The following is a 15548-nucleotide window of genomic DNA, read 5'->3' on the forward strand; positions in this document are numbered from 1 at the left end:
GTGTCGAGGCAAAGCGCGGCGTTGAGTTCTGCCACTCAAATACACAAGACATTCATATTGAGAGCGATCTTAAGATGCTGTTTTACATAACTAGATATGATTAATACGGCGGAATTCAAACCTGCGCTTTGTCTTATTGCCAAGTGGGTTTCGAACATACAACCATTCCGTTTCAGTTAGACACTATCACACTGTGCAATAACGGCTTCCAATAGTTTTGTCTCAGCAACAAATGCCTTTAATATAAATTATTCAATAAGGAATTTTAATACGAATTTTAATACTAGTTGTCAGAGTTTAGCTATTTCGGCTTATGTCGGAATCGAACAAGCGACCCACTCACCGATAAGGCCAATCCAATAGCAGAGTAATTATCACCGCTCGCTGGTGAAAGCTCATTTATTGAGCAAACTAAATTATCTATCGTCATTCACTGCGACACCTATTTACTTGTAATTTCGGTTATCGTACATTTTATTATGTTTAAATTAATTTTTCAACACGAAACCGCGTTGAACACGTTTATTACATTTTAATAGCCTTGTTCCGTGTGTATGTGTACGTTACATACATACACGTTTGATTTTAGGCCGTTCGTGTAATAGTACAGGCTTGTTAATTTTCCTACTTTCGCATAACACTTTGTGGGTCGTTTAAAGAGGTTTTAATAACATGATAATTTAATATTTTATTACATTAATTTCTAAATGAATGTTTATTAAATAGGACAAACCAAAAACAGGTTTCATAAAATAAAACGTGGCCTTTACGATTTAGTATGCTATATAAAATTCTAAAATTGATTGGGAAATATACACGTAGTGCTTTAACACTACGGTTCTCTTACTTAACTTTTGTTATATACTGCTTATATTATACATATAATGTAATTAGTGACAACCATAAAAATAATTTACAAAATAGTAATAAAATGAGTTTAACTAATAAGTTTAAAATCGAATCGAAAGCCTCCTTCAGATTCTACGCCGGTAAAAAAGTATATAAAATATTTTCGTTACGCTGTATTGTCAAGAACCATAGTTCAGCGGTTAACGCGTAAGCGCAGACATACATACATTCATTTACTATATTGACATACATTTCATCATGTAGGTACACAAAACTCAAATGTAACTGGTTATTATTGTTATTTATTATACCTATTTGACCCTAAGTTTGAGCACGATTATAATAGTAATAAATTGTTTGCCTTATTCATTTAATTATTGGAATTTTAAATAATAGATTTTATTATTGATTAAATTTTAATTAATATTTAAATATTAAGTAGAAATAAATAAAATTATACTTAACTTACTTAATTATAGTAATAATATAGGAGTTTTCTTTATGGTTATGGTTAACATGGGTAGTTAAAGAAGATTGTGTTCTGGCATCTGGCACAAGAGATATCTATTGAATAGAGACCGATATTACTTATAGACTGGGATCCGACCGTTGAATCCTGCATAAACGAGTTTTCTTAATTAAACCTATATTAATGAATAATACATGATTAGTAGAACAGATTACACCTGGGTTGCCTGGAAGAATCCTGCCGCAATCACCTTTAATTACATTTTTTCGTAACTCGTTTTTGGAGAAAATTGCACCTATACGTTTTTTATATGAATCGCACATCATTTGAAAGATAATCGCATAAGGAATTGGAAAATTAAGGGTTGCCAGCTCTCAGTCTGCCGCAAGTCTAGGGTTGCCTGGTTTAAAGTTGTCACTAAATGTTAATAATTTGCACTCATGTGTTTTTTTAATGAATTATATATCAAATTAAAGCTTATTTTTTTCTGAACACTATAAAACAGGGTTGCCTGGAAAATTCCTGCCGCAAACAGGGGTTGCCAGCGTTTGAAATATTTTATTCCGGTTCCGTTTGACTATGAGAATAGACGATGAAATGCGCGGTCTGCCTTATGTTTTAAAGTAAAATATTATATAATAGAAGATCAATCTTAAAATCAATGTTTATTCTAATTGTTCACCTGTTAAATGATGATTTTAATCATATTAAGTACACGCAGAAAACTATTTAAAGATCATAGGGCAGAAGAAATCATCCTTATTTTTCAAGTAAAATAATGAATCTATAATATTGAGTCTTTGCTAAATCTATTTTCTAAATACTAATATTTATTTATTAATTTAAATTACCATTTTGAAACAATTAAATTATCTAATTAAATAAATGTTTACAAATATCGATCTTCTATAAACTATTAATATACATACATATACATCATGTTCCCTTAATATAATGAAGGGTGACCATTATTGCGGATATTTTTTTTATTAATTATATTGAAAAATACATTTCAATGAACTCTCTCTCTCTCTCTCTCTCTCTCTCTTCGTCCTCTACTTCTTTGATTTGACAACGCTTGCCGCAATTTTTTTTTCTCACGCAATTTTTAATAATTTGCATAGGAAAGAAATATATATAATAGAATTATTTATTTATTTATTTATTTATTTTAAGTTGGGAAACAAACAGCATTTTACAGTACTTTTTAGTATAATACATATCCATATTCCAACTGCCAATAAAGTTTCCACTTATACATAAAACATGGAGTGAATATGTTGCTAATTAACAATTAAAAATTAAATTTACTGTCTAAAGAGAAAAAAAAAAAAAAAACAAAGATTTTTACGAATGAAAGGTTAAGGTTTACATTAGGTTAGGATTTACAGAATTTTGAATTTTGTCAATGATCTTACATGAAAACTGCATCAAACTACTATGAAAAATGTCAATATCACTAAAGCAATTATTGTATGCCCTACAAGATCTTAGTATAAAACAATTTTGGGCATAATTGGTTTTTCGAGCAGAAATGTAAAAGGTGTCCCTAGATCTGGCACTAAAAGTTGGACATTTTATGTGAATATTACTTAGCAGATAATTGGAATCTATAAGATTGTGTAACAATTTATACAAAAAAATTTGATCTCTATATCCTCTTCGTTTTTTTAATGATAGTATATTTAGGTTATGAGAGTTATCTAATTTAAATTTGTAAAGTAATCGCCGTATAAATTTATTTTGGACACTTTCAATTGCAAATACATATTTATCATACTGTGGGTTCCAGACTGGCGAGGCATACTCTAAGTAAGGTCTAACATATGAATTATACAAAAGCTTAAATGTATGTATGTTCTTAAAATCACTCCCCTGTCTAAATATAAAACCGAGCATTTTATATGCTTTTCCTATAATATTCGCAATATGTTTGTCGAATAAAAGACCGGCGTCCAATAATACACCAAGGTCCTTAACAATGGAGACTCTTTTTATTTTCCTGTTGCGAATCAGATAATCAAATAGAATGGGAGATTTCTTTCTACAAAAACTAATTACACAACATTTGTCAAGATTTAGAGATAATTGATTAGACGCGCAGTATTTATCAAAATTGACTAGATCCTCCTGCAGTTTAGTGCAATCCTCTTGATCTCTTATAATTTTGAAAATTTTTGCATCATCGGCATAAAGAAGTATCTTAGAATGTTCAAAAGATTGTATAATATCATTGATAAAAATGTTAAAAAGAAGAGGTCCAAGATGGGAACCCTGTGGTACACCAGAAGTAATAGGCACAAAACTAGAAGTAAAGCCCCTCACAGCAACAGCTTGAGTTCTATCTCGGAGATAAGACTCAAGCCATCTTAGAAGATCACCATGTATACCAGCTTGTTTAATTTTGTCAATTAACAAAGAATGTGAAATTTTGTCGAATGCTTTCGAAAAGTCAGTATAGATAACATCGACTTGATACCCACTATTCATAGCGTAGAGGACTTCAACTAGAAACTCACAGAGGTTAGTTTCTGTGGAGCGTTTGTTTATAAAACCATGTTGTTGCGGGATTAGTTGAGGACGTATAAGAGGAAATAGATTATCGTAAATAATTTTTTCTAATAATTTGGGAATAACAGAAAGTTTTGATATTCCACGATAATTTTTAACATTTTGCTTATCACCACTTTTATAGACTGGGACAATAATAGACCTTTTCCAAATATGAGGCAAAGACCCCGATTGTAAAGATTTTGAAAACAATATGTGTAATGGAACAGAGATTTCAGAACTGCAACATTTTAAAAATATAGGATGTAATTTATCAGGCCCAGAACCTTTAGAAAGGTCAAGTTTCAAAAGATACTTTTTTATGATCTCACGAGTAATACTGACATTATTTATAGAAAGATTATTCTCCGAAGCACAATTAGTTTCCCCAACTACAATTCTTGTATTAACTTCAAACACAGATTGGAAGTAAGAGTTGAAAGTGTTGGCAATAGCCTGGCCATCAGAGGAGATTTGATCGTTAAAAACTATGCTGTCAGGAATACAATCATTCACTCGTTTTGACTTGACAAAGGACCAAAATTGTTTTGAACTGTAACGAATATTGCTTTCAGCTTTATCAATAAACCGAACATAGCATTCCAACTCCATATGTTTTGTCTCATGCCGTAGATCAGAAAATATTTTATAGTCACTACTTCTGCCGTAAATCTTCCATTTCCTATGCAATTTAAGTTTTTTATTTACTAGTTTTATTAAACGTCTAGAGTACCAAGCTGGAAATTTGTTATTGCTGTATACAGTTTTAGTTGGAACTAATTTGTCAACAACATTATTTATTAAAAGGTAAAATCTATCAACTGCGTCCGAGACATTGTGAGAAGAGAGTTGTTGGACCCAATTAATTTTATTTAATTCAGAGTTAATGGCCTCATAGTCGGCATCATGGAAACGATGTACAATGCGTGGAGGCTCTCTCAATAATTTGTGAGGGACACCTTCCTCCACACTTATTAAAAGAGTTGGATGATGGCCATCTTCAGGTAGTGATAATGGGTCAGTCCTCGCAACAACACAAGCGGAATTGGATAAAATGAGATCCAATAGCCTATTATACTTATTAAAAATGGAATTGTATTGTCTCCATCCGGTGATTGACATGAATGCGAACAATTGTAAGATTAGGTTATTGTCAGAGGGATTCTGAATAGCGAGGTGCTCATCAGACTGTAACAACCACCTTGCTTCGCTAATATTGAAGTCACCTAATATAATAAAGTTATCGCTGCGGTTATTAAAATAAAGGTCCGACATGTGTTCAAAGAAAATCGCTTCAGAGTCGCGTTGTTTCGGATTTTGGGGGAAATAACAGCAAAATAGGTGGAACTTTTTACGATATGAGCCTTGCCCAAGAATCAAACTAAGGCTCGTTATATCAGCATCAGGTAATTGAGGGGGCGCGCTGGGGTGTTGAATATCAATAAATGCGGCTCCTTGCCGGATAGCAATGAGAGTACCACCTCCTCTCTTTACTCCTAAGCGTGTGTAGTCCCGATCATTTCGGTATACAATATAACGGGGGTCAAAGAGTTCCTTATCACAAATTCCGTCTAACAGCCACGACTCCGTTAAACAGACTACGTCATAATTATTGTTTAGCAAGCTATGATAAAATTGTTCAGTTTTAGTACGAAGTCCCCTGACATTTTGATAGAATATATTAAGAGCCATAATAATGTGAAAAATAATTATATAAAAACAAAGGTATAATAATTATGTTTAAATTTGAATATAGCAATAAAAATAATAAAGGACATATCACATTAATTGACTGAGTATAATTGCAGTAAACCAACGAAACGCAAGAATAATTATAATAGCCCAAATAGAGACACCTTAACACTTCCATAAAGCAACAATTGTAAATAAAATAAAAACTAATTAACAAAATAACACAAACACAATAATCGTATATCAATATCACTATAGTTCTTACGAGATTTTTTTTAAACAGTCATTAGAAGAGATATGGATAACCGGAGAATTATGTGTTTTACGGACCATAACAGTACAATTTCGGACCCAGCAATACATGTACCCTTTCTCCTTACTTCTGCGCCTAGCATTATTCAGTAAAGCCTTATTATATGTAGATAGGTGGTCATTGACATATTATAATAAACAAAACTAAGTTAGCAAAATAAATTCGAAGAAAATCCGACAGTAATGCCGACTAATAAACGCTATTTACGGTTTATGACCAAGAGTCGGCAAATATCAATTAGTTGGCTATTTTTTACTATAGATAAACATTTTGCGGCGCGATACAAAGCAAACCAAATGCAATAAAATTATTTTCGAAGATGTATTGTTTCTAAATGCAATAAAAGTGCAGATGGCCAAATGAGTTGTTTTTGAGCATATTACTTAGTTACTTACCTTTCGTTTTGGAGTAAAGACGTTTTTACTTGACAAAAATGAAGATGTGAAAATGTGATAGAATTTAACAAGGAATCTTTCCAAAAGTGTAAAATTATCTTATTGTTTCGCCAAAGAAAAGATTTTTAAATACAGTGATTTTTTTTTAAATAGTGACACAATGCACGGTTATCATTTACAGTGTTACAAAAAGTTCATTGTTTAAAAACAAAAATATAAAGAAGTATTTTTTAATTATTTTCTAATGCAAAACGTAAGTATACTTTAATGTTTAATATTATATAGTTTAATAAAATGTGACAATTGTGGCCGTGGGAATTGCCTCAGTTTTGATTACACTAAGTTAGGGACGTGAGTGAGTGATTACGCTTTATTATAATTATAAGGACAATTCTTTCAGACCTAAATGCCTTAAAAACTATCAGCATAGACTGACAAGTTCTTGCTAGCGACATTTTTTTATCTATATTTTTTAATAGTTTTTATTAGTTTAATAGTTTTCATTTACTTTGCAAAAACGTAAATATTCGTACCAAAAAGATGGGCGCCATGGTTCTTTCTACGGATACGGACGGCGTTGTCAAATCAAACAAGCAGAGGGCGAAGAGAGAGAGAGATTGTTTACTGAAATGTAATTTTCCATATTTTCTTAATTAATAAAAAAAATATCCGCGATAATTGTCACCTCTCATTATATTAAGGAAACATGTTGTAATTAATACCTTATAGTAGATCGATATTTGTAAACATTTACTTAATTAGATAATTTAATTGTTTCAAAATGGTAATTTAAATTAATAAATAAATATTAGTATTTAGAAAATAGATTTAGCAAAGACTCAATATTATAGATTCATTATTTTACTTGAAAAATAAGGATGATTTCTTCTGCCCTATGATCTTTAAATAGTTTTCTGCGTGTACTTAATATGATTAAAATCATCATTTAACAGGTGAACAATTAGAATAAACATTGATTTTAAGATTGATCTTCTATTATATAATATTTTACTTTAAAACATAAGGCAGACCGCGCATTTCATCGTCTATTCTCATAGTCAAACGGAACCGGAATAAAATATTTCAAACGCTGGCAACCCCTGTTTGCGGCAGGAATTTTCCAGGCAACCCTGTTTTATAGTGTTCAGAAAAAAATAAGCTTTAATTTGATATATAATTCATTAAAAAAACACATGAGTGCAAATTATTAACATTTAGTGACAACTTTAAACCAGGCAACCCTAGACTTGCGGCAGACTGAGAGCTGGCAACCCTTAATTTTCCAATTCCTTATGCGATTATCTTTCAAATGATGTGCGATTCATATAAAAAACGTATAGGTGCAATTTTCTCCAAAAACGAGTTACGAAAAAATGTAATTAAAGGTGATTGCGGCAGGATTCTTCCAGGCAACCCAGGTGTAATCTGTTCTACTAATCATGTATTATTCATTAATATAGGTTTAATTAAGAAAACTCGTTTATGCAGGATTCAACGGCCGGATCTCAGGGTATTACCTTCTTTGATTTTCGCCACTCGTACTAAACGTGAGACACGCCTACGTCACATGCAGTGAAAACAAGCGTTTGAAATGTAAATAAAATTATTGAGTAAGCAAAAAGGATTTATTCAAAGTAAATATTTAGAGTGCAACGAAAAATCCAGGTCAACTGAAAAAATCTCGAATACGTAACAGAAACGAGGTTATTTTTTTATCTTCATGCATCTCGAACTTTTTGGCGAAGTAAGCGTTAAGCAGTAGTGTTAAGACAGTGTTCTATTTTAGGTATACTTTTAGGGCGCCTTACTTAATTAGGACGAGGAAATAAAAATATTGTTCTACGAAGAATAGAACCCACTACCGTCGGATGTAAAGATACAAAAAGTGCGTATTATAAGAGGTGCTTTTACCTGAGGGTTTGCCAGCTTGGCGCTAATTATACAAGGTAATGATTAACTTGATGTCTTATAGGCTATAAGTTATAGCCTATAATAGCTTTCCTTGATAAATGGACTAACACAAAAATATTTTTGCAATTCGAATCAGCAGTTCCTGAGATTAGTGCCTTCAAACAAACAAAATTCTTCATCTTCATCATATTAGTACAAATACAGACAGAGACGTGGCCATGCAGACTAGTTACATTAGTGCCGTAGACGAGATGAGTTACGCCAGCAACTTTTTTAAATCCAGGGGTCACTAAGCCTGGTCTCGTCAGGTAGTATAAAAAGGAGTGCGTAAGGAATGCGTCGTCGCGGCCAGGTGCAACGGCCTCTGGTGTCCCCGCTAACATTTTTTCCTATTTTTTCCTCCTAATATTTTTGGTTTTGTAATTAATTTGGTATTAATGGTATAATAGTTAAATAAAAATTGATAGTATGAGATTAGAATGTATTTTTGTTATTCCTTGCTTTTGTTATATTCATGCACCTTCCATCGTCTTCTGATTGGATATCAAAATTATAATAAGATATCAAATAGACTGAATCGATCTACTTTATCGATCGATCTAGTAGTGGCTATCTTGGTTACTGATAAAATACATATTTATTACCACCATATTTGTTACCACTCGGACCAAAACTCGACTTATGAACTCGAACTTCGATCTTCCGAGTAGGTACACTCATATTTACTATAATTTATTAAAACAAACTAATAATTTTCTTTAAAAAATTAAGTTCAGTTTTATAATACAAACATTTTTTTACAATAATTATGACTATATTATTTATTCTTCTACAAAATTATATTAAATTAGAACAAATTACTCGAGACGAGACTGTTCGTGCGATTATGTAATACATACATACATACAAATATATTGTTTGACTTTGCTGGAAATAATAATAATAATAATAGGTTTATGCTCACTGTGGTCACCTTGAAAATGTATGACTCATATTCTGAAATAAAATCTTTCATTGACTTATTAACTACCTATATTGTAAAATGACGTCTTAATTATAATGTTTATTTTAAAATATTTATTTTATTGTTATTGACAAACTTTAAATATAAAAAAAATATGTTTTGCTCCTCTACGTATCATTGTTGTATTAGCTTGTGTTCTCTATTCATATATACAGAGTGTTTTTATTCCAGTCTGCGGCGTTGAGTTGCGTAATTTGGTTTCTTTAAGAGAATAACTAAAAATAAAGAAAAGCTAAAAAATAGCGGAATATTTCTTTTCATACATTATAATATAGCGCTCAGTCGAGACTCGGCCTCAACGTAATGCCTAATGTGTAACCCGATAGTGTTGTGCGGTTTTCGGCGTTTATCTAAGTAGGTTGTTAAATAAACATTTTAGTCACTTTAGGACTTTGTTTGAACAATTAAATGTAAATAAATATTATAATGCTGTTTGAAATTTACAATTGCTATTGTTAAAGAATAATTTATTTTTAGTTTTTTTTAATCTACAATTTGTGTAAATAGTTCTAATGATGATCATAATTATGTCATATGTGGGAGCTGGAGAACCTAGTGTTAAGACACTCCGACACACGTAGCGTTTGGCGTTGTGGCGTTTACAGTCGTACGCTAGTGCCGCTGTCCCACAGCCAGTCTCAGATTTAATACGTGATTGCAATATGTACCTAATGTCAACATAAAGTATCTAAAAACTAAATCAAACCAGTGAATAAGCAAATATTTACTTTTTCTAGTAAATTCAACAATAAAAAACATAATAATGAGTGCTTTGTTAGTGCCACGGCCATATTTTTAGTTTTTTATGCCCCTAAGGAGTTCCAGGACTACGACCGAGGGTCGAGCACGTTGAGTGACAGATCATTGAATTTGTATACATTTTACCTCATTTCTCATTTCGGGGTAAATTTGACACTTTGACAAGTAGCTTTGAGAAAGGTGCGATTGCTTTTTTTTTGTTTTTGCACTCTTGCAGTTATGTGGTTTGGAATAAAACGTTGTATATAAATGACGAACGGCGATGGAAGAAGATTTTATGTAGATTAATAAGTTTTATTTGTAAAATTGAAATTAAAAACAATTATAATTTTTTTTATGATAAGTGTTATATATTATGTGGAATATATTCAGTCAAAATAAGCCATAGTCACAATATCAATTTTTCAACAATATGGACAGAAAAGTAATAATTTATTACTAATAAATAAAAAACATTAGTATAAAGTAAAAAACGTTATAAAATATACCTACTGATAGTTATTTATAAGCTATTTTATATTTTTTAAGTATCATTATCATTACAATAACTTATTCATTTTACGGTGAAACTTTGGCACAGTTGTTATAAATTTAGTACTTTATATTATTTCTCTTTACTGCACTTGCTTTTATATTGTCACTTTTATTTGTTTACTTTCTTGATACTAGAATTGGGTCACTGATAAAGTTGTCAATAATATCGAAATACAAATAATAAATAAATCAAATTGTCAGTTTAAGAAAATCTAGAATGAATTCCACATATAATATTGTTTGTCATTTTATAAATATATAATTGAATAATAGAGTATTAGATGTACTCTGGCTATATTGTTAATATGTTACAGATAAAAATATATTTTATTATCTATGGCGAAGATAATAAATTAAAAAAATAAGGTAATCTTGTACAGTAGTAAAAACCAGTTGGAAAATTCTGTAAATTAAATACACTATCTAATAATATTACAAATATGTATATTTATATAAAAATGTACTTCAACGACGTTCTAAATGACATTCGTTCAATTAATTACTATTTGTAACGATGAACTTGCTTAATTAAAAAGGTTAAATGTACGTCCAAAATTCGTACAAATGTGTGTTTTATTTGAAATTGTTGTAACAGGTGTAAAATTTGTGTGTAAACATTACGAGCGGGTGTTTGTATCGAAATTATCGGTTCATGTGGATTTTGTGACGACTTATCACCTTTTTTAGACGCCATTCATTATATTTATACTTATTTCTTGTTTTTTTTCTAAGTTCTTTATTAAAAGTAGGATAATTATTTATTACTCTTGTAATTGGTAGAACTTATTGTTAAAACTCTCGATTCCCCCATTTTCGTTCAATTTTCGAGATATTATGTGTTATGTGAAGTGGTCATAATCGAACCGACAACCGTAATGTTTATAATATATCTGTAATGGTGTATCCAACACTACTGCAGCGGCAGCGATGTGTCGCTGCGCCACGACCAGCCTTGACGGAATACATTTGTAGTTTTACCAATGTAGTTCAAGGATAAATAGGTGATAAACAAATAGAAAACAAGCTGATATCAGTTAATTATATTATATAATGTGTAAACCTTCAAATTATTGTAGAAAAAAATATTCGGATAATGAATTTCATCATATTTCTTATCAGTTGTGTAATCTGTGCAAGTGCTTTCTGTGATTCGATAATATTTTAAATATTTATCACACACTTAAAATTAAATAAAAAAACAGGATTTAAATCCTGTTACGTAAATTTTTTGGTAATTTCAATATGTGCCCCCTAATTAGTAGCGTATAGTCGTAGGTAATTAAAAAACGATCATACACATTCAATAGATGTTAATCTGTCCCACGATTCGGTAGTTGTCACTAATTACTGAGAAGCTTTAAAATTTATAAATTTAATATCGCCGCGTGTTATTATAGTAAAATATATTAGTAAAATATTGCTCTTTAAATTTGCTGTCTTTTTTCTATTTTTGTCTATCTTTATTTTATTTATTTATAAACACACAAGAAAATAATGTATAGACAACATAAAATAACAAAAAAAACATACAATGGACAATTTATTACATTACTGTATTATTACATTTCGCACTCTATTTTTCTCCTTTTTATCTAAGACTAGGTAACTAAATAATAGAGAATATTTAAAAATTAACATAAATATAGATGTACATTTATTTTTCATCTATTATTAGGTACACTTTATTAAAATTACTTCTACTGTCTCTGTATCTTTAATGCGACACATATAGTATTTATATGATTCAGCAACATAACTGATATTTAGTATATTTATATAAAAGAACAAAATACTAGGTATTTGTTCTAACTAGAAAATGTCAAGATTACACTGTCCTGTCCCGTCGCGTGTGGACCGAACAGGATGCGGGGGCTATTTTTGCACCGTAATTCCTACTTTAGTACAGTGTTCGAAATAATGTTACACTATTGTCACTCACTTAAGTCAATTTGTATGAAAAAAATATCTGGCCACAAATTTACATAATTTCATCGCTAATTAGAAACTAGTTTACAATATAGCAAAAAAATTATGGTAATTCTGTATTAAAAATATACCTACATTCTATTGATATGCATAATTTTATTAAATTAACAATTTTGTAGCGATTGTTAACCCATTTAAAAAGTATTTTAAATACGTGAAAACATTTTAGCCGAAACACTGTCCGTCTGTCAACTGTCATTTTTTCCCTCCATTGAAAGTGTGCGTGTCGACCAAATCGGTGAAATTGATACTCTTTTAACACAAATTCATTTTTATTTTTATGTTTTAAGAATGATAATATATTTACAAATTATTTTTAAGTCAATAACAAATTATATGAACTGAAAACATTAAAATTTGCCGTTTTTCAACATTCTAAGTCAGATTTAGCAATTAAGTAAACAAACAGATGCTTTGGACGTGTTTTAAAATACACATCGTCCTAGTTTAACACAGCAAGTATAAATAATTTTGGTCTCGTCTCATGGAGCAGAATAAATTGTATGTTTTAAAAGAAGATTACGTTTTACGTGTTTTCATTCATAATATTAAAGTAATATTATATTGTCAAAATTCCTACTTTTGATAATAGGTAACATATTTGATCGTTTTTTTCATAGCAATAAGTTTTTGGTTACAATATTGAAGATATTTGTAAAATTAAAAAATCATTAGTTACAAAATTCTATAAGCAAAGCGTTTAAAGTATATAAACGATTAGGTACCACAATGTTTCTGGAAAAGCGATAAGAATACTATGACAAATTATTTCACTATTTACGTCACTTGCGCTGTTATCAGATTATGATAAGAGCGTTGTATAATGAAAAATTAACCAAACTTCCTTGTAAAGTTATTATGTTAGAAATATGAAGGTAATTTTAATTTTGCTTATACATACATATCTATGGAATGTCAACCTACCTACTTAAAAAATTATGACGACATTTAATAGGTTTTTAAAGGGTATGACTGTAACGCGGCTGTGGGTCCAATCCCCACTCAGGGAATTAATTATTATTTCTTAATATTTTCATTTCTTCGCTCTGGCACTAAGCCAAAAACCCTGCGTTGAGTTCCGCTACTCAACACGTAATGCGTTATGTTATAGTTTCCCTCTGCCCCTGTATGCCGGATAAACCGTGATTATTATATATAATATTGTTCTATGTTTTTTTCTTACTTTGTCCGTTAGATCAACACCTGAAGTGTACGGCGTACGCACACATCGATGTAAACACCTACACGCGCTACTGATATAAGTGTTGCCTAAACTCACCCGATTAGATTCCAAAGCCTCAGCACTGTGCTCCTCCTTCTGGCGGAAGCAATTTGTGCACTTGCTCTTATTAAAGATATTTGGTGCGAATTTCCTGCAATCCGAGCGACCAGACATGATTGTCAGAGGTCAGGGTCAGTACAACGTTCACTATGTCACCGTGCACAGCATGGTGGTGCCACCAACACTAGACGAATATTCGCCTTATATTTAATTTCGATACACGTAGTTTATCACGCAACCACCGGCGAGTGGATTGACTAAATCACAGAGTGTAAGCTACCGTCAACATCCGTCAACACAAACACAACACAATCTCCCTCGGGGTCCGATAATCGATTTGCCGAATACCGAAGAAGTCGAATAATCGCGTAAACAATATATCGTATTCACGTCAAAATAAACATCGATATTATTTATAAACACGCGGAGCAAACGAGCGCACAACGCGACCGCCCGTCCATTTTACATCTGATAGAAAACCAGGCTTCGCTCACTCAGCGTAGTTGTTGTTTTACAACTTCTCTTTTCTTTTTACGTGTACTACACGCTTACCTGTGTAGTGGTGGTGTGTTAGTGTGGCGTGTTTGCTGTCTCTTTTTAACGCGATACTAATTGTATTGACTTCTCTGTTGCACTGTTCATTAATATTATTGTTATCTATGCTGCCATCTTGCGTTGCATTTAAAAAACTTTTTGAAGTTTTTACTTGACAGTTTGTTTGTAGTTGTAAATACTTTCAAGAGCTGGCGCTGTATAAGTATAAATAAAATACTAAAAAGGGAAATTCAATAACAATAAATAAATAATGATACCTACATAAATATATTATGTCTGAATTTTCCAATGCTCTTGTAAAACTTATGTGTCTTTTTCTAACAAGGATAAGTATATTTTCCTGTTTGTGTAGATTATATTCTTATAAAGTTTTGTAAAAGTCATGGTGATCATTTAATATTTTATTATGTAAGCATTTCATTTATTAGTTACATTTTTTATGTATCTTTTACATTTTTTTATATATTCTATATTATAAAAAATAATAGTGTATAAAGCTGAACTAAGTTAATTTTGAATAACGACAATGAAGATTTAATTTTATTTAAATACGTTAATATTTTATGACTATTAAGATAAAATTATTTAAAATTAAATTTTATAACTAATAAAAATATTTAGTTAAACTTAGTCGTTTACAAATTGAACAATTAAATTAACTTTGTTCTAACTTACTGCTTGAGCAAGTTGGTACTTCGTAGGTAATTTAATACTTGATCAAATCAAACTTAAAATATTTTTATTCCGATTTCCTTTATTATAATATTTTTTTATAGGAAAATGTCCAGACATGATTTCATATTTATATTTATAATTATTTACCTTGAAATAACAAGGATTATCTCACACATACATCTCTGTGGATTTTACCTGATACACTTCATTTCTATATATGTATAGATTACAACTGTCCACCGAAATGAGTATCTTTTGCTAAGCTAATATTTTATTAATTTTCATAATGTGTGTTCCACATCTTCAAAATATAAAAGCTATCTATTCAGTTATAAAATAGATATTACAAAAAGATTCACGTATACAAACGACAGACAGGCAAAAAAATTAAAAACATTGATTCATATTCTACTAAATACCTTTATTTAAACTCTGGTACAAAATAATAATAATAGTAATATCCTGCTAAGTTAATACGTACCATATGATCAAATTTATTTTACAAATACAATAAAAAACATCTTCACATTTTTTCTCAGATTAACTAACCAATA

General features: G+C 30.5%; 1 protein-coding gene across 5 annotated transcripts in view; it reads right to left on the reverse strand.

Moving 5' to 3' along the window:
* Positions 1–14251, reverse strand: part of osp (myosin phosphatase Rho interacting protein outspread) — a 227259-nt gene extending 213008 nt beyond the window's left edge. For 4 of the 5 annotated variants that reach the window (XM_085204795.1, XM_085204796.1, XM_085204798.1 and 1 more), the window contains exon 1: positions 13762–14251. In XM_085204795.1, the coding sequence (XP_085060921.1) occupies positions 13762–13878 (117 nt within the window). In that variant the 5' untranslated portion in view covers positions 13879–14251. The remainder of the gene's footprint in view (positions 1–13761) is intronic. The other variant, XM_085204799.1, reaches the window with a different exon arrangement.
* Between the last annotated feature and the right edge of the window lie 1297 nt (positions 14252–15548).

This window comes from Heliconius melpomene, chromosome 20 (assembly GCF_056956725.1).
Source record: "Heliconius melpomene rosina isolate 202511_hmr_F chromosome 20, ASM5695672v1, whole genome shotgun sequence".
In the NCBI taxonomy this organism is placed as follows: domain Eukaryota; kingdom Metazoa; phylum Arthropoda; class Insecta; order Lepidoptera; family Nymphalidae; genus Heliconius; species Heliconius melpomene.